At 40.4% G+C, this 26,202-nt stretch overlaps 2 protein-coding genes across 4 annotated transcripts; one reads left to right on the top strand and one right to left on the bottom strand.

Annotated features, from left to right (window-relative positions):
* Positions 1-492: 492 nt before the first annotated feature.
* On the bottom strand, positions 493-8,396 carry LOC124132553 (phosphatidylinositol-glycan biosynthesis class X protein-like). 3 transcript variants are annotated; one of them, XM_046496503.2, is made up of 6 exons: positions 8,281-8,396; positions 6,525-6,657; positions 4,598-4,748; positions 3,466-3,703; positions 1,988-2,067; positions 493-1,097 (listed from the first exon to the last, which is right to left on the bottom strand). In XM_046496503.2, exons 2-6 carry the CDS (start codon positions 6,647-6,649, stop codon positions 942-944), a joined length of 750 nt encoding a protein of 249 aa, XP_046352459.2. In that variant the 5' UTR covers positions 6,650-6,657; positions 8,281-8,396; the 3' UTR covers positions 493-941. The 3 variants fall into 3 exon arrangements, with proteins under 3 accessions (XP_046352459.2, XP_046352460.2, XP_046352461.2); XM_046496504.2 differs by lacking the exon at positions 8,281-8,396 and adding an exon at positions 8,109-8,214; XM_046496505.2 differs by lacking the exon at positions 8,281-8,396 and adding an exon at positions 7,969-8,092.
* LOC124132554 (charged multivesicular body protein 6-B-like) lies at positions 8,384-21,879 on the top strand. The gene is made up of 8 exons (XM_046496506.2): positions 8,384-8,547; positions 10,456-10,565; positions 12,822-12,909; positions 13,832-13,918; positions 15,141-15,206; positions 16,947-17,027; positions 17,873-17,930; positions 20,112-21,879. The coding sequence occupies exons 1-8, from the start codon at positions 8,479-8,481 to the stop codon at positions 20,171-20,173; spliced, it is 621 nt and encodes a 206-aa protein (XP_046352462.1). The 5' UTR covers positions 8,384-8,478; the 3' UTR covers positions 20,174-21,879.
* The last annotated feature ends 4,323 nt before the right edge of the window (positions 21,880-26,202 follow it).

Raw genomic sequence — 26,202 nt, 5'->3', positions numbered from 1 at the left:
ACTGCAATATGTCCACAGCCAGTGATTGGTTGTTGCCACAGACTGCAATATGTCCACAGCCAGTGATTGGTTGATGCCATAGACTGCAATATGTCCACAGCCAGTGATTGGTTGATGCCACAGACTGCAATATGTCCACAGCCAGTGATTGGTTGATGCCATAGACTGCAATATGTCCACAGCCAGTGATTGGCTGATGCCATAGACTGCAATATGTCCACAGCCAGTGATTGGTTGTTGCCACAGACTGCAATATGTCCACAACCAGTGATTGGTTGATGCCATAGATTGCAATATGTCCACAGCCAGTGATTGGTTGATGCCATAGACTGCAATATGTCCACAGCCAGTGATTGGTTGATGCCATAGACTGCAATATGTCCACAGCCAGTGATTGGTTGATGCCATAGACTGCAATATGTCAACAACCAGTGACTAGGTGCATATTTAATTTTGCAACCAACAGTATTAATCTAAATACCACACGGAATCGTTATATGTATATCATTTATATACAGTTGCCCAAAAGATACAATACTTTTTACAAGATTGATCAGATAACCAAAATAGTTCCTTTTAACTTGATCGACAGAGGCACTTGAACTCCCTGTCAAGAGTTGACACTGTCAACTGTAGTTGATCTGTTGGTGACAGGTAACCAACAATCTCAAACAGCGCCATGAAAGTCAGGACCTCGTTCACTCGTACCAGTAACAGCGACAGTACACAGGTTTCCTATATGGTTCCCAGAGGGTGAAGCCAGCGTTCAACACAAACGTAATAGTTACAGATCCCTATATCAAGACTTGCAGACAATCAGCACGGTGAAACTGTTGACATGTTCCCAACAGCTTCTCTCATCATCGCTGGTTCACTGGACGGCCAGGTCGTGCCTGTAGGTATCAGGCTATCTCACTACATGACAAACACATCAGACAATTTCAGGATGTCTTCAGTTTGGTTTGAGGTTGTTTTGTAATGACCACGTATACGATGAACAGACAGCAAATTCCAGTCACAAGTAATGTCACGGCCACAACCAGGGGCAGATAACTTGTGTTCCCTACAGGCACACTGCACGTCACACTGTCAACTTCCTGGAAAACAAATACAGTTAATGAAGACTATTTAACAAAAATCTCGCATCTTAGTCATAAAGTACTACCTAAACAGAAAAACAAGAATCAAAACATTTGTGCAAAAAATAAACCGTAACTAGTTTCCTAAAAAATCGGCCAAATTTAGGCTGGTCATATGACCCTTTATGTACTTCTTCATATTGACCAATTTGTCTGTCTGGAAACTTGACATGTCTTCCTTGAAGGGACCAAATTTGGCACGATTGATGCTCATGATGTCAGTCACTGGATCGTATGGTCCTGACTCGATGGAACAAATTGTATGATTACAGCCCTCATCACAACACCACCATCACTATGGCAGAGGTTAAGGCCAACAAGGGAGACAACTTACAATCTCATTAAAATCAGATCTTAGTTCTCGCTACCGCCAAACAAAGATCTGAGGACATCCCATTAGGCGTCACATCAGAACGACCTTTCATCCGACCAATCGGAGCGTCGCTTACCAGATCATGAAAGTGACATTCGGAATTCTGATAATGCAACCTCGAAAACGTTAACAAGGGATATTCCGAACGATAGTTACGGGTTTAACGACTGAATACATACAATGTAGACCATCTATTACCCATTCCAGAATGTTCTTTTGTTCAGGTTTTAAATTTGTAATCGAGAATTTGTCAAAATATGTTTCAAAGCGTAGTCGCCAATTTGAAATTAGTGCCGTAAAGCACGAGAAAGCTGCCTTCTGATTGGCTAATGTTGACTTCTTGTCAGTCCTTCTATCGGTCGGTCAAAGTTCACGCAAGGTCAGTCTGAAGTGACCCGTTATGGCATGTCTTCATATATTTTGTTTAACTGTAGCGAGAACTAATATCTGATTTTATTGAGATTAGACAACTTACGGCCTGGTAGTGGTGCTCATGCCAGAGACATTGAGAAGCGTTGGTGTGGTCACACGGGGCCTGGAGCAAGACCACAGACTCTGAAAAAAACAAAGTTTAGATTTTTAGATTCTTTATATTGTATCCAAGGCTCTTCATTTGTAACCATGGTAACAAAATGGTCCCATTTGTTAATATGCCACGCAAATGTTTTCTAAAGAATTACTTCTGGTATGATATTTCAACCTTTTAATTGGGTAGGCTAAACATCCAAATGTTACATAATGATCTTATTTCTTCTTTATGTTCATATTCATGTGTTTATCATTTCTCTGATGTGGGGGGCACGGGTGGCCCAGTCGTCAAAGGCGCCGCGATTTACTGTGAAGAGTTGCGTCCCTTGGGCACGCCCGAAACCTATGATTGTGGGTTCGAATCCCGGTTCGCCCCGATTATGTTTCTAGGTTTGTCAGCACCATACCCGTGCTCGTGTGTTTCACCGAAGTGGTAACCGTCTGAGACCTGCATCACTTCGGGCTTTCCTCACACATTAAGCTGACATGCTGTGATATAACTGTAATACTGTTAAAAGCGGTGTAAAACCCAACTCACTCACTCACTCACTCACTATTTCTCTGATGTAAGAAGAGATTTATATTAGTAGAATAACTCTTTACAAACTCTGTTTCGTGGATTGGCTGACATGTATCAGTAAATGCTGTAGCATCACCAATATCCTGTGACGTCCCATCTTCCCAAGGCAAGGGAGTTAACTGACTATATAAGTCCAGTTTCCACCCTTGCCGAACTAGGCTGGAATTATTGAGTTATATTTTGGCTGGACTAACGAGTCTATGCTTAGTCCAATCAAAATTGTGTAACGAAATCGACATCCGGTTCGTAAACTGCCGTGCTGATTTTGGTCGATTGCAGGACTTGCAAAGCATGTGTACCGTCAACAAGCCGTCAACAGAAATTTTCCAAATCTTTACATGTATTTAATCAAGGTGCTCACGTGATTTGATGCACTTCGCAAGGTAAGACAAGTTTTATTACAAAACAGATCTTGATTATCGATCAGAAGGCGTTGCCATTTTGTTTGAAGCAAATGCAAGTGATATGAGAGGTGGAATCTGATTGGTCAACAGGAGGGACATAGAACTGACAAAACTCGTAATAGCCACTGGTGGTGCTCCGATTGAGCCCTGAAATTCCAGCCTAGTTCAGCAAGGATGGAAACTAGTCTTTTACAGTCAGTTAATTCCCTTGCCTCGGGAAGAAGGTAAAATCCAGGCAAAGGCAAGTCCTGTATGAAACAGAAAATTACTCCAAGAAATCGGTTAATATAGTTAGCTTGCACTGAGTCAATATAATTTCTATACTTGAATCCGTCGTTTACATGGAGACGTGGCAATCAACACCATAAACACCCGACTAGAGAAGAAACACATGTGTCTACTTTGAATCTGACTCTCATACAAAAACAAGTCCTTTCTTACCTTTGATTGAACAGTTTGTGAACAAGCGAGGGTTACTGATAACAACATCGACATGAGTGATGCTGGACTCGTGTGCAGGGGGCTGGTATCGGAGGTGGATGGGGAGGGTGACTGATGCTGCCAGGCTGAATCCTTCATCACTGTCTGTGACTGTCTTCAGGTCAGCGTACACATGGAGGGTGTGTCCGGGCGAGAGGTGGGCAGGCATCTCTATGTTAACAGCTGCATCAACTAAAACCTGGAGATGATAGGAAAATAATGGATCAATAACATGAACACAAAAGGCAAGACCAGTATTACAAAACTAACAGATTTAATCCAAGACTGTTGGATATGAAATTAAATGGCCAATCATCTGAGGAGTGCAGAGTTGTGTCCCTTTGGTGTGCCAGAATCCCATTATCATGGGTTTTGAATTAGAGATTTGTCCTGATCGGTTTATCAGCACAATATGCCAGCTCAAGCTTTTCACCAAAGGAGCAAACGTCAAAGACCTATATCACTTCAGATTGTCCTCCCACATCCACCTGAAACGATGTGATATAACCAAAATACTGTTCAAAGCGCACCCATGAAGATCCGGATTAGAATATAGGTCTTCAGCAAACCATGCTTGCCGTAAGAGTCGACTGATGGGATCGGGTGGTCAGGTTTGCTGACTTGGTTGATGCATGTCATCATATCTCAATTGCGTGGATTGATGCTCATGATGTCAATCACTGGATTGTCTGGTCCAGACTCAATTATTTACAGACTCCCATCATATAGCTGGAATATTGCTGAATGCGGTGTTAACAACAAATAAACAAACAAACAAACCTTAAATCCTGCCTTCTAAAGTATCCAACTTATACTTGATAAAGGAAAAATAACAAGGCTTTTTATTCAAACTAGATTCATGAAAATAGTCTCTTTACATCATAAACATGTTGCAATGCAAATAAATCACAGAAGCACTGTATATGAAAACTGACATGTAACAACTGTTTGTCTGCATCAAGGGTGAGTTAAACACGAAAAAGACTTTACCTTGTTTACAGGGTTAGTAAAAGTTTCAAAAATTCAGTGAATAGACAAGTATATCAGCATGATCAGAATTTGCAGACATGGTACAAGAAGTTGGTACCCATACCTTTGGTCCCCCAAACTGAAGCCTGGAGGACAGCTGGAAGGGGTCAACATAGATCCCCGGGGGTAGCTTCTCAACCAGGAGGATCCCGCAGTTCTGTATGTCCCCGCGGTGGTGGGGGTTCACCAGCCACTCTACTGATGTTGTCAGGTCTCTGCTCAACAAATACACAGAGATATGCCTAAATGACCTCATGATAGATCAAAATGAAATTTCAAAATTAATTACCGTATTCGACCTAATAAGCGCCCAGGGCGCTCTCAAAATCAGAAATAGGGGGCTCTCATTAGAATATTATTTTGAGTTGAAAGATCGTAAATTTCGTGGTTTATGCTGACAGCCTGAAATGTTTATATACGACAGATATATTTTCCCAGGATTTAATTGCCCATAATTAAGAGTGCATATAACATACGAGTGCGTATTATACACAAATAAATAAGTCTTGTGAACATTAATCAATTGGAAGGGGTGCTAATTGAGATTGTTCACTAGCCAATATATTAGCAAATATCGCTGTGGGCGCTTATTAGAACAGGGCGCTTATTACGTCGAATACGGTATTGACAGTTATAATGGACCACCTGTAGTTACTTAGGGACCAGTCATATATTATAGTATCCGTGAAGAGCTGGGTTAGAATGGTCTTCAGCAACCCATGCTTGTTGTAAGAGGGGAGAGTGCTTGTCGTAAGAGGCGACTAACAGGAACAGGTGGCCAACCAGGATTTGAAACCACACTCATAGATTTCTGGCACGTCAAATGACAGCAGCAAATTCCAACGCCTTAAACAACTGACCCATCCTTGCCGCCATCATTAGAAGAAACTAATAAAATCTTAAATGTCTTTACATGTTTTTATCATTTAACTAAAGCATTTATCCATGACATAAGCTTATGACATAAAAACATGTATGTCATACCCCAATGACATAAGTATGCAAATTAGATATGCAAATTAGATAACCGGAAGTGGGACTTTTTTCACCGGTGCACGTACGTAGGTGTTGACAAACAACATGGATACCTCTGTTGTTGGAGACAATGTTTTAATAGATGAAAGGGGATATCCGTGTTGACAAATGGATATTATTGGTTACAGGTTGATGGTACTTTTTTTCTCAGCGAAGGAATATGCCATAAAGGAGTTAAGAGGTTGTTTATTTTGGTTTACACGGCTATGGAAAACATGTATCACTACGCACGATCTATACGTAAGATTTCGACAAGTTGCTGATGTTATTGTTAAAGCAATTATTCCTTAATAGGGAAGCAAAAATGATAAATAGAATTCATCACTCGTGTTTTTTAATATGGGAAATATATACCTCGTCCCGTTAATCGGTATTAGCCTCGCCAAAGGCTCGGCAAATACCGATTAACTAAGACTCGGTTGATATTTCCCATATTAAAAAACACTCGTGATGAATCCTCTATGTAACTCACTCACAATACAAGCCGGAATCATTCTCCCAAGTATCTTTGAACCAAGACATACCAAGAATTATAAGTAGTGTGGCCTTAACATAGAAATTGCACAAATCACTTCAACAAAAACAGAATGACTTAATAATGAGATTTCCCACCATATATTTCAGGGTGTCGTTGTACAAAGCGATCTTAGCCCAAAGGTGATATTAACTCCGATACCTTAACATAGACTTATGACAGTCGTAGCGCTAAGGTTGTTTTGTACAAAGGCACCCAGGAGTCAGGTGACATGAACTTTAACCAGGCTACAAGCCTTCACTCACTCAGGAGTTGGAAAGATCCATCTTGTTTGACTATCTGAGAAAGGTTCTTTACAACAGTTTGTTCATGATATTGCATAATTCCAGTTGATTCAATGCCAGAAAACTAAACACTGTGATCAATCATTAGTCTGGTAGTAAGTCATATGGTGATAGTCAAACCTGGTTGACAATAGTACCTGTGGAAGCCATGTTTGTGCAGCTGTCGCTCTAGAAAGGGTGTCCCAATCTTCTGGGTTGCTGATGCCAAGCAGACTACAGCCGATGTAAGGACTGCCACTACTGCGGAGCTGATGGGACACATCCTGAAAGCTGATGATTTTAAAAACTGCCCATCAGTCCATCAAGTAAATAAATAAACAGTACATCCTGTTACTGATAAAAATTTACCACTCTTAGTTAAGGATGTCTGTTAGAACTGAGCACCTTCACCTCACTATGCTAATAAAGTGTGTGAGTGAGTATTGTTTTACGCCACTTTTAATAATATTCCAGTAATATCACGGTGGGGGACACCAGAAATTGGCTTCACACATTGTACCCATGTCGGGAATTGAACCCAGGTCTTCGATGACAAACGAACGTTTTAACTACTAGGCTACCCGACCGCCCCTGCTGATAAAGAGTTGTTTGTGGTTTTATTGTCAAGTCAGCAATATTCCAGCTATATGACATTAGCCTGTAAATAAACAGGAGTGATATTATGAGTGAGTGGGTTGGGTTTAACGCTGCTTTGAAAAGTGACAACACATTTCAGCTTGATGTGGGAGGAAAGCCCGAATGAATGCAGGTCTTAGATGTTTACCACTTTATTGAAACCCACGAGCAGGGGTATGGTGCTGACAAACCTGGAAACATAATTGGGGCAGACTTTGATTTGAACCACGATCATTGGTTTCTGGTGTGCCCAAGGGACGTAACTCTGCACAGAGATTTGTGATGCCTTCTATAACCGGGTACAATGGCACAATCAACTATGCCTGTCCCCAGGCCTGACCACCCAATCCATGTTTTTTTTACAAGCATAGCTTGCCCGGGACCAATTCTAACTCAGGGAGGGGAATGATAAAGAGACAGAAAAAATTTACACTGTAAAGATTTACATTGTCAAGTCAAATAAAACATTGTCAATACATTTATGTCCTAACTTCTATGATAGTGGTCATTTAATATTTATTCTGACATAGGCACTCTCATATTAACATTAATTATTCTTGAAATTTATATATATATCTAGTTCTATCATTTCAGAAAGAGCTAAAGCCCTGTAACAAATGTTATATTTGGGATAACACTTTCTCAATAAAGTACAGAAATTAGTACTTTGGGGGTGGGGGTGGGGGTCGGTGGTTGAGTCCCATATATAACATTTGTTACATTTGATCACTTTCTAAATGGCATTGTGTGTTCATAGCGTTCGGCCATGGGAGCCTTGCCAATTAACACTTGTCAGAGGGGTACACAAAGTATGTGATCCAGGCTACCAGTTGTCTCGAGATGGGACCTTCTTCTTCAGTCAATCATGTACAAAGTGCAACCCTTATACCTACGTTAAGAATACTGTGGAGAAGAAATATATCACACTGCTCAACATATTTATTATCACACAAAAATGCTGCTCACATTGATAAGGGTACCTTACAAGTTAGTTGTCTTATTTATATAGTGTACTAAACTAGCTCTCGGCTACACTATATCATGCTTGCTGAAAAACGGAAGGATTAATCAAACGATATTTTTCATGATATTGGTAAAAAGATTACTTGTCTCTCTAAAATCTGGTACTGACAGCTTGTAGGGCTGATGAGCCACCTACGGATACAAATATGATATTGATATATTCTAAATTTCATGTTTACTTGATTCATTTACTTTCTTTACAATTTCTTGTTGATATATACTAAGCGGGAAATAAAATAACATCATTATTAATACCTGATCACTCAATGCAACAAGCACATGGTTCTCCAAAATTTTGTAAACAACAATTTCTATCCAATAATAATGGACCTTTCCTTTTCTCCGTTCCTTGTTTATGGATTACACTTCCGGTTCCGGGTTATTTCCTGAAAGAGAGGAAAATGGCAACATTTTAGTTATTACTGCTAACCAGCTTCACATTATATTTTAGCAATGGGTAATTTATTCGGCAAATCGAAACCAAAGCCATCACGAGTAACAGAACAAGACAGAGCTGTTCTTGTAAGTCAAGATATTGCTATTCACGAATCACTGACCAACTGCTGTCATTTTGTCTCACGTCTCTGTGCTTCTCATTGTTTACTGTTTGATTGACTAATATTCACACAGAATTAGATCAGTTTATCAAATTAAAACAAAGCCAGTAGAATATAGGCACCGGATCCAGACTTTGATTCACGTTACTTTGGCGTCATTCTCACTTGTCAGTCAGACTGACAGACACAGCTGTAGTATGTATACACGTTATTGTGACCATGGTGACATCAATGTTTCTAGGCTCAAATTTTATATTTTGCCCTTGATCATTCCATTAGCACGGTTAGCTAAAATGATTAAGAAACTCGAAAACATATATTTGCAATTTCAGCGCAAGTGTCAAACTGTATAGAACTTTAATGAATTACCTGTACAAACTGAGGTAGAAAACTAATTTCACAGATCTCTTCCCCATGATTGACTGTAATGATTACCCCTAACAGTGAGGTAATAGTCTGTTTCATACAGGTTTCATGTATCTACTGAGACCTTTGAATGCTGTATGTTAAATACATTTGTGACAAAATCTTCATTGTAGTTGTTGATGCAAACATGGAGTGAGTGAGTGAGTGAGTTGGGTTTAACGCCGCTTTTAACAGTATTACAGTTATACCGCGGCGTGTCAGCTTAATGTGGGAGGAAAGCCCGAAGTGATGCAGGTCTCAGACGTTTACCACTTAGCTGAAACCCACGAGCACGGGTATGGTGCTGACAAACCTAGAAACATAATCGGGGCGAACCAGGATTGAACCCACAATCATAGGTTTCTGGCATGCCCAAGGGACGCAACTCTGCACAGCGAATCGCGGCGCCTTAGACGACTGGGCCACCCGTGCCCCCTTGCAAACATGGAAAAAGCATTGGGGTTTGTTTGTGCAGTGGGATGTTTAATCTAAGGGCACACTAAACATGATATATCTTTACTTTCAACATTAGTGTTATGAAAATGACCCATTGACGTTCTGTTTTTATTTTTGGACATTTAAAACAAATTACTTACCATGCCAACCATGCTGTCTGTCAAGTTTTTAATTATATTTTTTTTTAATTTTGGAAAGCAAATGCATCAGAAAGTATTCATTATGTTCATGGTGGTACTTAAAACAAATCTCTCTTGGGGATTCTGGCTCAGATTAGGTCTCCATCACAACCCACAAGTTGTAAGAGCCAAGTAATTAAAATGAGGTTTGTGATGTATAAATTTCCATGATATAGAAAACCCCTTTTTTTGTGTTCATTACTGTTCAAGACTTGATTAGTAGCATGCTGCCTCAGAGCTCCGGATAAGTTGTGTATTTGTGTAAAATACGCAAATTAAATAACCATTACCGGATTACCAAATTCATTTAAGTTACTTGTATACAAATATGCATGAACAATTTTGAAATAATAATTTTATAACAACACTTTATTAGAAGTGACCCAAAACAGCATTTAAATCTCTCCTCATTGGTGTAAATATACTCCATAAACTGGTCTCAAGAAGTGAAAATATGTTGACTACCCCTGAAAAATGATGAATGATGATATGTTATCCAGAGCCCTGCTGCTCTGATATGGGGGGATCATGGCTGACTGCAATGTACAATACCATGCCTTCTGTCACACAGAAGTGACAACCACACAGGGATAAGCATAAGACCAACTTTCCATTTGACCTGTCTGATTGTGTGTTCCCCCTCCCCCCCATCAAAAATAAATCATTGGCACAATCACACAATTATTCATAGGTAGTTACAAATACCAAATACTTGTAATTTTTATTTTTACCAATTATTTTTTACTCCTGCATGATGTCGGTGATGGTTATAATTATAATGGTTGTATGAGCATGTTAATGGTATATATTGTGCTACATTTACTATTTTGCAGCAACTGAAACAACAGCGAGACAAACTGAGACAATACCAGAAGAAGATTAATGCAAACTTAGAGAGGGAGAGGAACGTAGCCAGACAACTACTGAGAGATGGAAAGAAAGAGTGAGATATGATGTTGAATACTGAACCCTGTTGACATTCATAAGCTGCAGTATATATTGACAGGCAGATATTGTATGCTGTATTTATCTGATTTATGTTTTTTCAGTTCATAATTTATCCCCAGTCATACCAAACAGTGTAAACACCACAAACATCTGGAACTACCTGGAACTGAGTCCCCCTGGGGATGTCGGAGAAGGATAGGTTCCCAGTATCCCATGCTTATCATAAGTGTTGACTTTGTGACTTCGCTGATTCCATGTCATCATGCCCTGCTCATGCTCTGCTCATCATTGCTCATGCTCTGCTCATCATTGTGCATGCTCTGCTCATTATTGTGCATGCTCTGCTCATCATTGCTCATGCTCTGCTCATCATTGCGCATGCTCTGCTCATGCTCATGATGTTGCTCAGGGTGTGAGAGAGTGTGCTCTGCTCATCATTGCTCATGCTCTGCTCATCATTGCTCATGCTCTGCTCATCATTGCGCATGCTCTGCTCATCATTGCTCATGCTCTGCTCATCATTGCGCATGCTCTGCTCATCATTGCTCATGCTCTGCTCATCATTGCTCATGCTCTGCTCATCATTGCTCATGCCCTGCTCATCATTGCGCATGCTGTGCTCATGCTCATGATGTTGCTCGGGGTGTGAGAGAGTGTGATCTGCTCATGCTCTGCTCATCATTTCTCATGCTCTGCTCATCATTGCTCATGCTCTGCTCATCATTGCTCATGCTCTGCTCATCATTGCTCATGCTCTGCTCATTGCTCATGCTCTGCTCATCATTGTGCATGCTCTGCTCATCATTGCTCATGCTCTGCTCATCATTGCTCATGCTCTGCTCATTGCTCATGCTCTGCTCATCATTGTGCATGCTCTGCTCATCATTGCTCATGCTCTGCTCATTGCTCATGCTCTGCTCATCATTGCTCATGCTCTGCTCATCATTGCTCATGCCCTGCTCATCATTGCGCATGCTGTGCTCATGCTCATGATGTTGCTCGGGGTGTGAGAGAGTGTGATCTGCTCATGCTCTGCTCATCATTGCTCATGCTCTGCTCATCATTGCTCATGCTCTGCTCATTGCTCATGCTCTGCTCATCATTGTGCATGCTCTGCTCATCATTGCTCATGCTCTGCTCATTGCTCATGCTCTGCTCATCATTGCTCATGCTCTGCTCATCATTGCTCATGCCCTGCTCATCGTTGCGCATGCTGTGCTCATGCTCATGATGTTGCTCGGGGTGTGAGAGAGTGTGATCTGCTCATGCTCTGCTCATCATTGCTCATGCTCTGCTCATCATTGCTCATGCTCTGCTCATCATTGCTCATGCTCTGCTCATTGCTCATGCTATGCTCATCATTGTGCATGCTCTGCTCATCATTGCTCATGCTCTGCTCATCATTGTGCATGCTCTGCTCATCATTGCTCATGCTCTGCTCATCATTGCTCATGCTCTGCTCATCATTGCTCATGCCCTGCTCATCATTGCGCATGCTGTGCTCATGCTCATGATGTTGCTCGGGGTGTGAGAGAGTGTGCTCTGCTCATGCTCTGCTCATCATTTCTCATGCTCTGCTCATCATTGCTCATGCTCTGCTCATTATTGCACATGCTCTGCTCATGCTCATGATGTTGCTCGGGGTGTGAGAGAGTGTGCTCTGCTCATGCTCTGCTCATCATTGCTCATGCTCTGCTCATCATTGCTCATGCTCTGCTCATCATTGCACATGCTCTGCTGATGCTCATGATGTTGCTCGGGGTGTGAGAGAGTGTGCTCTGCTCATGCTCTGCTCATCATTGCTCATGCTCTGCTCATCATTGCTCATGCTCTGCTCATCATTGCTCATGCTCTGCTCATCATTGCACATGCTCTGCTCATGCTCATGACGTTGCTCGGGGTGTGAGAGACTGGTTTGTCTAGTCCAAACTTGTTTATTTACAGGCCACTGTGATAAACACATGATATAGCTTCAACATTAAACAAAATTCACTCTCTAAATGGAGATAACGATCTGTTTTCACCTTTTTCAGAATGTGTAAATATCGTCAGTATTCAGATAGGTTTGCTTATGTTCACCATGTTTATGTATGTCATTACCCATTCTCCTCCATATATTGTTACAATGTATTTTCAATCATGCCCAATATGACAGTGGAATTTTCCTTGAAAAAGTACAGGAAATGCTTGTTTTGTTGCTTAAGAGTCAGGTTTGATCAGGTTTGTCAGGGTATTTTTGTTTCTTTTTTAGCAAAGCATTACTACTCTTGAGGAAAAAGAAATTCCAGGAAGGGCTCCTAGTAAAGACGGATGGTCAGCTAGATAACATAGAGAGAATGGTAAATATAGTTAAGACAATTGAACATTCTGTGAATACCGTATTCAACGTAATAAGCACCCAGCTCTAATAAGCGCCCACGGCGATATTTGCTAATATATTGGCTAGTGAACAATCCCAATTAGCACCCCTTCCGATTGATAAATGTACACAAGACTTATTTATTCGTGCATAATATGTTTGTTATATGCATCCTTAATTATGGGCAATTAAATTTTGGGAAAATATATCTGTCGTATACAAACATTTCAGTCTGTCAGCATAAACCACGAAATTTACAATCTTTCAACTCTGTTGTTTTTCACCAAAATAATGTTTTAATAAGAGCCCCTATTTCTAATTTTGAGAGCACCCTGGGCGCTTATTATGTCGAATACGGTATATTAAGATACGTTGAAAATGTTTAGCTCTACAACAATGGCCACAAACTAATCCAAGACTAAATACATTGAAATTTAATTTTCATTTAAAATCATACAATTAATGTTGTCAGCATGTGTCTTTAAGTGGAAAAATAATTTTTTGATATGTCAAGTGTTGAATTATTTTAACCAATCTCTGCAGGGCTTATGGAGTCTATGCGTCTGCTCACAAAACCTTTAAAGTCTTTTGACATCAGGGGCGGTCGGGTAGCCTTGTGGTTAAAGTGTTCGCTCGTCACGCCAAGGACCCGGGTTCGATTCCCGGCATGGGTACTATGAGTGAAGCCCATTTCTGGTGTCCCTCGCCGTGATATTGCTGGAATATTGGTGAAAGCGACGTAAAACCATACTCACTCACTAACTCATTTTGGACATCATGGACCAGCTATTCAAGTAACCTGATGATTTCACATCATTTAGAATCATTGGTAGGTTTTGTTATATTTTTGTTATGAACCAGATGTGACAGGTATCAATTATTTTTCTGTTGTTTGTTTATAGGTTCATGATCTGGAGTTTGCTCAGATTGAAACTGAAGTTGTAAAAGGACTCAAAGTTGGTAATGAATCACTGAAGAAGATGCACGAGGTGAGGAGACGAGGAATAACTACTTTGTAAACATGGACAGACCCTGTATTCATGATGGGCCCATCACATGATGCAACAATGTCATGCATTTGGTTTCAGTTTGGTCCGAGTGAAAATACTTGATGGCTCTAGCTTGAGCACGGAGCATCAATGTTTTCAACTGTAACTAGCTTAGGCAGGAATTTGAGAATAGCCAACAAGCCACAATGAATTATCTGTCCAAATTGAAGGAATTATTTGTCCTGAACATTTGGTGAGGACTTACAGCATTCCTTCATGAAGGACAGATTATCCGTAATTTCTAGTTTCAAGTGGTTTATTCTATATATTACTCCTTGACATTTTGTGAGAGAAAATAGAGAAAAAACATAAAATGTCAACCTTACACTAAGTTACAGAGAAACTTCATTGAAGCAGTATTGCTCAGATGGCATAGTGTAATAGGTTTGTGACATCATCAACAATGGATGACATGTTACATTTTTTCTCAACAATGAAGTATTGTGATGTCATATGGCTACAGTATACCAGTCAGCATTGAGAATTTTTAAAAGCACGTGCAAATAATTACACACAATCATTCATCCTTTATGGGTAGACCTGTGAAGATCCGGGATAGAATAGGTCTTCAGCAACCCATGCTTGCTGTAAAAGGTGACTGTGCTTGTTGTAAGAGGCGACTAACAGGATCGGGTGTTCAGGCTCGCTGACTTGGTTGATGCATGTCATCGTATTCCAATTTCATGGATCAATGCTCATGATATCAATCACTGGATTGTTTGGTCCAGACTCACTTATTTACAGACCGCCGTCATATAGCTGAAATATTGCTGAGTGCAGCGTTAAACAAGAAACCAAACCAAAACCTTTATGGGTAATATTGTTTATTTAATTATTATCCCCTGCCCATCCTTCTGTCCATCCGTCACATTTTGTTTACAGAGCAGAACTACAAAAACATGAGAGACATCTTACCCAAACTTGGCACATAGATAGGTCTAGTGGTGAACTGGTGCCTTTTGATAGTTTGGGATTTATAAAATAAAATGATTTTTCGAGTTTCCATGGCAACAATTTTGACTTAGACTGAAAATGGCGGAAGTGCTTGTTTCCAGAGCAGATCTTGAAAACCGTACAATATTTCTTGCCTTGCACACAACCGGAGTATTTCATGCTTGTTCATAACTAGAAAAGTTTGTCATTGCATTCTATTTTTGTGCAGCTGCTGTCGCTGGAGGATGTGGAGAAGATCATGGAAGAGACCAGGGAGGGAGTGGAGTATCAGCAGGTGGGGCCTTGAAACCATACACACAAGCCTTGAAATCATACACACAAGCCTTGAAACCATACACACAAGCCTTGACACCATACACACAAGCCTTGAAACCATACACACAAGCCTTGAAACAATACACACAAGCCTTAAACTATACACACAAGCCTTGACACCATACACACAAGCCTTGACACCATACACACAAGCCTTGAAACCATACACACAAGGCTTGAAACCATACACACAAGCTTTGACACCATACACACAAGCCTTGACACCATACACACAAGCCTTGAAACCATACACACAAGCCTTGAAATCATACACACAAGCCTTGAAACCATACACACAAGCCTTGACACCATACACACAAGCCTTGAAACCATACACACAAGCCTTGAAACCATACACACAAGTCTTGACACCATACACACAAGCCTTGACAAGCCTTGAAACCATACACACAAGCCTTGAAACCATTCACACAAGCCTTAAAAACATACACACAAACCTTAAAAACATACACACAATAACTAGCCATTCGGCATAGGCATGTAAACATTGGTGTGAAAAGTTAATTGTCAGTATTGTCTGGCGTAATTAAACCAGCATTCTGCATCTTTTTTCGAAAACAAGACCGCCTCTGTGGTCCAGTGGAAAGTTTGTCTGCCCGGAGCCCAGGTTAGTGGTTTGATCGCCAGCCGCGCAGTACCAAATGACTTTAAAGATGGTACTTGTTGTTACCCTGCCTTTGCGAGGGCCAAGGAGTTAAACATGGACTGGTCGGCTCTGAGTCGTTATTATACGTACCATGTCTGAATGGGGTGTACATGTTAACCTCAGGCATGGTATCTCATCAGGCTAGCACTATTAAACGAGCATTAGTCCAGACTACTACAAGCAGCCACACATGCATATCTCTATATAAACACAATAATTTTCAATTGGACGTCTCAGCTCACCTCCATCCGTACCGCAGCACAATAACGGCGACCCAACTGTGAACCATGTTAGCACATATCTTATCAGTGATGAGAAACACTAAAACATTGCAGACAAATCAAGTTATGTTCTCTCCATACATGCTATACTTATATTCATAATCATGTCAAAGATACAACAATACATGTTATTTACAGAACAAAATGTAATGCACAGAGGGAACTATTCTGATAGACCACAGTGAGGACGCTCTGAATGCGAGAGCAAGATACAAATTCATCATTTATTGACCCGGCTTCAGTTACTCAGAGCTCCAGATAACTTTTTGAGCAATTGAGTTTTTACTCTAGGGTTTCGATTTTAATTGAGTTATTACATTTTTCATTGGGTATCCAATATTTTTTCACTCATCTATTCATCACTCTATTGTTTTTTTTCCAAAAAAAGTGAACATTTGAAGATTTAAAAAAAAATGAAATATCCGGTAATGTTTTAGATGTATATAACTGTTCTAAATTTATAGGCTTGACTCTTAAAGTAACTTATTTCGTAATTGTATTTCGGAAACTAGCTCCTTTGTAGGCATGCTGAAAAAGCTGCATTGGGTATTTACGCATGCTGCTTTTATACATTTGAGTTTTTCATTTAATGCATGCATTTCTGTACGCAAGTTAATTGAAAGTAATTAAGTTTTGACTATATTTGGGGGGGGATTTTGCGCAAATACGCTGCTTATCTGCAGCTCTAGCTACTCCCTTGATTGACAGCAGTTTTCATGTACTTGTAAAAATAACTGTTTGTTGACATCAGGAAATTGATGACCTGCTGGCAGGAGGACTCACAGACCAGGATGAACAGGACGTGCTGACTGAACTCAGTCAGATAGTACAGGTAGGTGCCAATTGAAGCATTCATTGTTTCAGAAATAATGTTTCATCGGCATTTTTGGTACAATTTTCAATAATATGTTTGATCTTAACTTGAGCACAATAATAATGATATTGGACTCGCTGATACAGTCTCACAGCACTCCATTAAAGAGAAAGTTGTCAAGAGGAGATTAATCATAGTGGAGCTTGATAAGATGGGTTTTAAGAGCTGTATTAATAATGTCAGTAGATGTGATATACAGGGGAGCAGATTCTACAGTACAGGTGCTGCATTTGTAAATTCGGAAAGCAAATGATTTCTGTTTCTGTTTCTGCACTGTTAGCAGTTGTTGGTTTTCTGACTGATTTTCAGCAATCTCATTAAAATCAGATCTCAGTTCTCATTACCAGTAAACAAAGATATGAGGACACGGGTCACGCCAGACCGACCTTCTGTGAACTTTGACTGACTAATAGAATGACTGCCACGAAGTTAACATTAGTCAATCAGAAGGCAGCTTTTTCGTGCTTTACGGCACTAGTTTCATACTGGCGACTACACTTTTTAACATATTTAACAAATTCCTGAATAAAAACTTTAAAAACGGATCAAAAGAACATTCAGGAATGGCTTATAGATGGCCTTGATTGTATGGATTCAGTCATGAAGCCTGTAACTGTCATTCTGAATACTCCGTGTTAAATTTTTCAAAGGTTGCATGATTAGAAAAAACATTCTGACCTACACTTTCCTCTAATTGGTCAGATGAAATATCGTTCTGACATGACCTGTAACTGGATGTCCTCAGATCTTTGTTTAGCGCACAACACAAGTGTCATACTAACTTGTATTTCTGCTACAATCAGGAATCAACGCCAGAACAAGATCTGGAACTACCGGAAGTGCCTGATGAAGATGTCGGAGGTAGGAAGCAGAATATGATTATTCCCAACCACTCTGCGTGTGGTTCAAATGTGTACTTGGGCATGCTTGATGGTTTGTTCGAATACCGGTTTGCCTTGATTATGTCTCTAGCTTTGTCAGCACCATGACTGAGACATGTATCACTTTAGGCTTTCCTCCCACATCAAGCTGACACACCGTGATATAACTGGAATATACTGTTAAAAGCAGCGTTAAACCCAACTCACTCACTTGTTATAGCGAAAACCAGGTTCAATTTACCATGTCTCTCATGCTTGTTTGCTGCAATGCTATTAAAAGTGTGAAACCTTCTCTCAAATGAATCTTCATTGTAAATTTTTGAATATGTCATGAATCAATGCATTGCACAGTAAAACAAACATGAAAAAAATAAAATAAAAAATTATCAAGTTTGAAAACAAATTACATTAAAATTACTCAGTATGTAACGACAAAATGGAACGTGTGTCAATCACTGCTTGTCCTACCAAACTGCCCATTAAGACTCAACCGAAAATATTAAGATGCCTTTATAAAGGTTTCTTACGTTTGTCTGCATATTAAAAAAAGTATGTCACCTTCATGCACAAAGTTTGTCAGAAGTACTTGCTTGAGCGCTGGTTTTCTTTGTGGACATATAAGAGTTTTGTTATCTTCCTGGTGAAGTTCATCTTTCCAAGGCAAGGGAGTTAACTGACTATAAAAGTCCAGTTTCAACCCTTGCCGAACTAGGCTGGACTTATGGAGTTATATTTTGAAATTGGCGGTTTGTCAACTGCCTCGCAGATTTTGGTCGATTGCAGGATTTGCAAAGCATGTGTACCATCAATTTAGCGTTAACGTATATTTTCCAAATCTTTTCATGTTTTTTTATCAAGGTGCTCACATGATTTGATACACTTCGTGAAGTAAGACCCATTATTTATTACCATATAGATCTTGATTATCAATCAGATCATCTTGACTTGGCACTGCCATTTTGTTTGAAGCAAATGCAAGGGATGTGAGAAATGGAATCTGATTGGTTAATAGGAGGAATGTAGAAGGGACATAACTTGTAATAGCCACTGGTGGCCAGAAACTCCAGCCGACTCAGCAAGGGTGGAAACTGGACTTTTACAGTCAGTTAGCTCCCTTGCCTCGGGAAGATGGGTGAAGTTCAGCCTGGACATGTCTCCCTTCACATTTCACAATCTGACACAGGAACCCTGTCAAGTGGCATCATATTGACGATGTTGAAAATTTCCCAATATGGAATATTACATTTTTTATTCTATTGCTGATATTATGGTAAGCCGCTGGAAACAAATTCTGACACATTTGCAGTGAAAACGTATTGGTGTGGGAGGGAGAGGGCAAAATCATTTGGAGTTAACAGAGCATTTATAGTGCTTACGGGAACAGGATGATGGGAAATCTGACACGTGGAGATTACCGAACAACATGAATGAGTGAAAGGAATGGTTGTCGGTTATTAGGCATTTCGCTTTAAGCAAAATTTAATGGTAATGGGTCGTAATCTGACAGAGGAATCCCATCAGGTGGCATCTTACTGTGAGTAAATAATAACCTGTGCGATGTATTAGGGGTGGGAATAGTCCAAATTTACTGCCCAGGTACCCGACCACCAAGTACCTAACCCTACCCGGGTACCGATGTAGGTCTAATGTTGGGTACAAAATGTCCGACTGGGAAATTTACCCTGGCAAAAACTGTTTAGATTGAGTGAACTATGTTTATAACGAACACACTTATAACGAACTGACAGATATAACATACTATGTTTTGCTCCCAGCCATTTGTGTATGTATGCCGAATTTATGTGCTAATAATGAACTACGGTTATAACAAACTAAAATTAGTGGTCCCCTTGAGTTCGTTATAACCATGGTTTACTGTACATGTATAAAATGTCAAGATCTTATACACTTGAGTTGGCTGAAGCTTTATCTTTACCCAAATATGTAAATGTCAGAAGAAATGTGTGCATAGAGTCAGAAAGAAATGCGAACACTTGTAGTGTCACTGTGTGATATCATTGTCAATGAATAATATATCACATGACTAACCACAGGTCCGGGTTCTAAGGACCCACCCGACCCGAGTACCCGAGTGTTCTGACCCAGCCCTACAATGTATGCTCTATCACCCTAAGTGATTTTCTCCCTCTTTCTTCTTCAGAGAGAGAAAGAAGGAAGGAACAGAAGAAACAAAGGGAACCAGAAGCTCTGGCAGCATCCTGATCCATCCAGTCTGCACTGGCCCAATCAGGTTCAAACTGGTTCTGTCCAGCTTCAAGTGGATGTGTGCAGTGCATGAACTGAATAAGACTGATGCTCAAACTATGTCTGCTGTCCTGGATCAACTCGAATGATGGATGATAATCATGATAATGAAATGCAGATGCTTTTGATTAATTAAAAAACTCTGTGTAAAATCTTTCTGGATAATGCATGATTGCAAATGACTTTAAGTATTCAGACATATATACAATTATCTGCATCACTGGTTGCCAGACTGATGATGGTCCTAGTGTCTGTGTTCTACAGCATTTCGTCAGGGTATTTCAGGGTATTTCACATTTCAGACTATCTGTTTCACCTGGCAAATACTTTTGTGTATTTTATGAACTTATTTCTTTTACCTTCTTTCACTGAATGTTTCACATATGGCAGGAGAAACAAAACAAGAAATATAAGTCCCAAAGTTTTAGAATGTGGGAAAACTTTTAAGTCTTTCAAAGTGTTCATATTATTTGGAAATTGGACTTCTCCGAATTTGAAATACAATTGAAGATTTCTTCCTTGTAACTATGCTCAATTAATGGTAAGACTAAACTGTGACAGAAATGCTGATTTAGGTTTTCAGTTCGTGTTTCTATTATTAAGTGTGAACCAATCCATGACACATGCTGACTTACGTATTACGGTTATAACGAACACGCTTATAACAAACTTACGGATATAACGAACTTACTGATTTGGTCCCTACTATTTGCTGTAGTTCTGCTGTATATGCTTATAACGAACTGCGGTTATAACGAACTAAAATTAGTAGTCCCTTTGAGTTCGTTAAAACTGTACTTTACTGTACTTAACAAGAGAAGTGCACACACTTTAAAATTATTCCAGTGTGTTCCACATTGTTTCTACCCAGTAATTGGGTATAAGATTATTATTTTTCACACCATACCTGGGCTCAATGGTTTCTATAAAGTGGTAAATATCTAGGTCAGTGACATTACAGAAAAACTGTTCAATGTTGCTTTAAACTATCCTCACTCACTCTGACTGCAGCTGTCTCCTAGCAACTAACAGTATCCAGGTAAGGGGTCGGCTAACAGGATCGGGTGGTCAGGCTCGCTGACTTGGATTTGCATGTTATCAATCCCAAATGCTTGGATTGATGCTCATGATGTCAATCACTGTCTGGTCCAGACTCAATCATTTGCAGACCGCCGTCATATAGATGGAATATTGCTGAGTAGGGCGTTGAACAACGAACAAACAAACAAAAGGTAAGGGGTCAACATGAACACATTCCTGGTAGTTTAAATCAGGTTGTTCATGTACATTTCCTGATGAATAGGTTTCCGTGTGGTTTGGTTAGTTTGTGTATTGAATTGTTAGGTTGAAAAAATGCTATCGTGGACAGAATCATATTATTATCCTTCAAGCCTATTGTCTGACACACCATGCATGTCATATTTGCATATTACATGTATTCATAATGTTCTTGGAATTATAGCGATTGGTGAATTTGTTCGGATGTTATTGTCATGATAACACGTATGGTATGTATGGTACATGCATTGATTAATGATGGGGGCATGGGTGGCCCAGTCATCTAAGACACCACAATTCGCTGTGCAGAGTTGCGTCCCTTGGGTATGCCAGAAACCTATGATTGTGGGTTCGAATCCCGGTTGTCCCGATTATGTTTCTAGGTTTGTCAGCACCATACCCGTGCTCGTGGCTTTCACTGAAGTGGTAAACGTCTGAGACCTGCATCACTTCGGGCTTTCCTCCCACATTAAGCTGACACACCGTGATATAACTGGAATACTGTTAAAGCGGTGTTCAACCCAACTCACTCACTCACTCACTCTCTTATTAAACTTTGTAATAATTATCAGTACTTCTGATTTTCTTGCACTGTAGTTATAAAAAATCAAGTAATTAATGTATGTCTGATTATTAAGATTCCTCAACGATGGCAAGATGATATTTATGCATCTCATGTTTAAACTGATTGTGACATATTGTAAATGTGGTCTACATGAGAAACTATAGAAATAATAAACACTCTTTTTGTAATGCTTTTGTTGTCATTAATTAACATATCCCTGTATAACAACATCTAAACAGTATGTTTTATTTTGTCATTTAAGTGTCACTGACAGCTGGTTTTTAGAACTGTTCGAATCAAAAAAACATTCCGAACTAAGCAGAATTGTGGAAAAGAAACTGTAAATTTCTCTACAGTAATGGTCACATGAAACAGTCTTTTTGAAATAAGTCCATTGGGTCCAAGAGGTTTTTGGGGGCACGGGTGGCCCAGTCGTCTAATACGCCGCGATTCACTGTGCAGAGTTGCGTCCCTTGGCCACGCCAGAAACCTTTGGTTGTGGGTTCGAACCCCTGTTCGCCCCAATTAAGTTTCTAGGTTTGTCAGCACCATACCCGTGCTCGTGGGTTTCACCGAAGTGGTAAACGTCAGAGACCTGCATCACTTCGGGCTTTCCTCCCACATCAAGCTGACACGCCGTGATATAACTGTAATACTGTTAAAAGAGGCGTTAAACCCAACTCACTCACACCAAGAGGTTTTCGTTGAGATTGGTTTGTTTGTTTCTTTTTAACGCCACACTCAGCAATATTCCAGCTATGTGATGGCGGTCAGTAAGTAATCAAGTCTGGACCAGACAATCCAGTGATTTATATCATGAGAATTGATCCACATAACTGGGATAAGATGACAAACATCAACCAAGTCAGTGAGCCTGACCACCCGATCCCGTTAGTCGCCTCTTTCTTCAAGCACAGTGGCCTATTACAGCAAGCATGGGTTGCTGAAGACCTATTCCACCCTGTATCTTCATGGGTAGTTTGCGTTGAGAGAGAATGAATGGCACATATATCACGTGTAATAAATTCGGCTACAATAGTGGCAAATACTTGCTATTCTGTAGCAATAAACTCTTGTAAGGAACAATATCAGTTGCAGATATACAAGGGTGGTTGGGGTAGCCTAGAGGTAAGCGTTCACTCATCATGCAAAAGACCGATTCAATTCCCTTATATGGGAATAATGTATAAATCCCAATTCTTTCGTCTCTAGTCCTAATGATGTTGGAATATTGCTCTGAGGGTTGTTTGATAAATTTTGAGCCTCACATTGAAATAGTTGCAATAGTGAATTCTTGTTTTGTGGTTGGTTGGTTGGTTGGTTTGTTGTTAACGCTGCACTCAGCAATATTACAGCAATATGACAGCGGTCTGTAAATAATCGAGTCTGGACCAGACAATCCAGGGATTGATATCATGATCATCGATCCACGCAATTGGGATCGATGACATGCATCAACCAAGTCAGCGAGCCTGACGACCCGATCCCGTTTGTCGCCTTTTACGACAAGCATAGTCACCTTTTACGGCAAGCATGGGTTGCTGAAGACATATTCTACCCCGGAATCTTCACGGGTCTTATTTTGTGGACATTACATGATGTCATAAAGATATATCCATAAAAGTGTCAGTTTAGGAAATTGTTTCGCTGTGACCAGTTGGTAAAATAACCAGGGGTCTGTGACGTTTGGAAACTGGGCACTCTTGAGGAACGTGCAGTCATGAAGTACTTTCAGAAAAAGGGCTAACACCAAAAGCTATCCTTGAAGATGTGAGTACGATACCAGGTAAAGATGTCCCTTCCCATGCCCCAGTAAGAGGTGGGAAGCAGAGTTTAAGTGTGGCAGAGCGTGCCTAGATGACGAGCCCTGTCCTGGAAGGCCTGTGATGTCAGCAACAACAGAAATGATCCAGAGAATCCGATATGGTGAATACTGACCAGCGAATGATTGAGTATCATATTGCTAGTTCATTTGGCATTTCCCAGGAGAGGAGTGAGTGAGTATGGTTTTACGCCGCTTTTCACGGCGGGGGACACCAAAAATTGGTTTCACACATTGTAACCATGTCAGGAATCAAACCTTGGCCTTCAGCGTGACGAGTGAAAGCTTTAACCACAAGGCTACCCGACCGACCCTCCCAGGAGAGGACACGTCCCAGTATTACTGAAAAGTTGGCAATGAAGAAAGTGTCAGCTAGTTGGGCTCAAAAGCGCCTGACATCTGAACCAAAATGCACAAGGCAAAACGTCTCGCGATAACATAGCTCTGTTTCAAGCTGATCCAGAAAGATTCTTGCAATGATGTGTGACTGTGGATGAAATCTCGGTTCACCAGAGTCAAAACGACAAATTGAAAGTACTTGATCACTGCACGTTCCTCAAGTTTGTGCATTTTCCAAAGGCAAAAGATCCTTGTTTATATTATTGTCTTGTCACAGCAAAATAATTTGTTCAGTTGTGGATATACCTCTGTGACGTCATGTGAAGTCCACAACAAAGGATTTCGCTATTACTCAATACTATTTGAGGCTCAATTCTTATCAATCAACCATCGTAGAAGTAATACCATACTTGTATCGGGCATTAACAGAGCGTACTTAAGAATATACTGCGAGGAGCATAATCAGAGTGAATATAGGGCTCATAGGGGCAAATTGGGCCCCTACTTGTCGCCTCAGAAATAAGGGTTGTGTGTAATTTTTTATCAGGACTGCATGGCTCGGACTCGATTATTTAATAGCTGCATTCACCCACCCCAAGCCTCATATGGTGGCCCTTGACAGTTTAAAAGCCACAGGTCTCATGTCAATCATTTAAATCGATAACTGCATTAATGCTAAAACGAATCCCTTGTTCTGCTTGAACCCTTGCATTAGCCGACTTTGATATAAACTGTTAATCGTTTCTGCAGCGCCTCGCTGTAACGTGTTGAAATTACTAGGATTTGGCGTTTAATAATGTTTCGATAGATATATATCTAGATCAGACGTGCCGTTAAATTGGTGAGGTGAGGTGAAATGGGGTTTAACGTCGCGTCCAATATTATTGCACTTATATGAGCACGTGCATACACGTGTGTGTGGCTGCTTGTTCGAGTCCGGACTGATGCCGATTTATAGTGCTAGCCCACTAGGATACAATGCCGAAGTTAAACAATGAATACCCCACTCAGACACAGCATACTCCGAGCCGACTAGTCCTTGTTTTAGCCCCTTAATGCCGAGCGCCATGTTGGGTAACAACACGTACCATCTTTTAACGTCTTTTGGTATGACGTCGCTGGGGATCGAACCCCGGACCTTCCGCTCTCCGGGCGGACGCTCTACTACTAGACCACGGAGGCGGTCGCCTTGACATTGGTGTTTTTTCGCTGGTTGAACAAGAAAAATACACGAACCCGTGGGGATTCTGGGATTAAAATATAGGTTTCCAGCAACTCATGATGTCAATCACTTGATTGTCTGGTCTAGACTTGAAAATTTACAAACCGCAGTTATACATCTAGTATATCACTGAGTGTGGCGTTAAACAACCAACACAAACAAACAAACAAACATACAATGACAAGGACGGTCTGCCAGAATGACAGCTGGGAAATTCATTTGCAGTGAAGAATTGTATCTCAACCTGTCTGTCGTCTGCAGTGTGGCCTAGCGGGTGAATAAGGCATCTGACGATGATACTTTCCTGACTGATCGGGACATTGTAATGTCTCTATACAATTTGGAAAAAGTCACTATTTGATCTGGAGAATCAGTTATTGTTGGTCCTAAAACCACACAAAATCATGCCAGCAGGTACCTCTAATTGTTTGACTGGTAAAATTGGATCTATGATAGAGCTTAGTCAATCTTTGATAACAACGAGATTTATCCAACATATAGTATTATACGAGGGCTGGTCAAAGAGTTCTAACCTAAGCCTGACTAACTTTCAACTATAGACTATAACAAGTGAACTAGTGAATGTAGTACCCTGTTTGAGTAGTTCATTGCACGTGTATTTGGTCTGTTGAGGCCGTGTGCATAGTAGTGACAGCCAGTTGAACGTGATAGGGGTCCAAATGGAGTCAGAAATGGAAAAGAACGAGTACCGAGCAGTCATCAAGTTCTTTACTTCTTTCTGTACTCCCCAAGAAGTTCAC

The sequence above is a fragment of the Haliotis rufescens genome, unplaced genomic scaffold, assembly GCF_023055435.1.
Source record: "Haliotis rufescens isolate VD_foot unplaced genomic scaffold, xgHalRufe1.0.p SCAF_11, whole genome shotgun sequence".
Classification (NCBI taxonomy): Eukaryota; Metazoa; Mollusca; class Gastropoda; order Lepetellida; family Haliotidae; genus Haliotis; species Haliotis rufescens.
This window is presented reverse-complemented; position numbering and strand designations above follow the sequence as displayed.

Bases quoted from the DNA above. Each gene is read 5' to 3' on its own strand.
- LOC124132554 (XM_046496506.2), top strand. From the start codon at position 8,479: ATGGGTAATTTATTCGGCAAATCGAAACCAAAGCCATCACGAGTAACA. The intron at 10,566-12,821 runs GTGAGATATGAT...TTTCTTTTTTAG, and splicing joins CTGAGAGATGGAAAGAAAGA to CAAAGCATTACTACTCTTGA. The intron at 13,919-15,140 runs GTGAGGAGACGA...ATTTTTGTGCAG, and splicing joins CACTGAAGAAGATGCACGAG to CTGCTGTCGCTGGAGGATGT.
- LOC124132553 (XM_046496503.2), bottom strand. From the start codon at position 6,649: ATGTGTCCCATCAGCTCCGCAGTAGTGGCAGTCCTTACATCGGCTGTA. The intron at 4,749-6,524 runs GTACTATTGTCA...TTTGTTGAGCAG, and splicing joins CACAAACATGGCTTCCACAG to AGACCTGACAACATCAGTAG. The intron at 2,068-3,465 runs GTAAGAAAGGAC...TGTTTTTTTCAG, and splicing joins CACAAACTGTTCAATCAAAG to AGTCTGTGGTCTTGCTCCAG.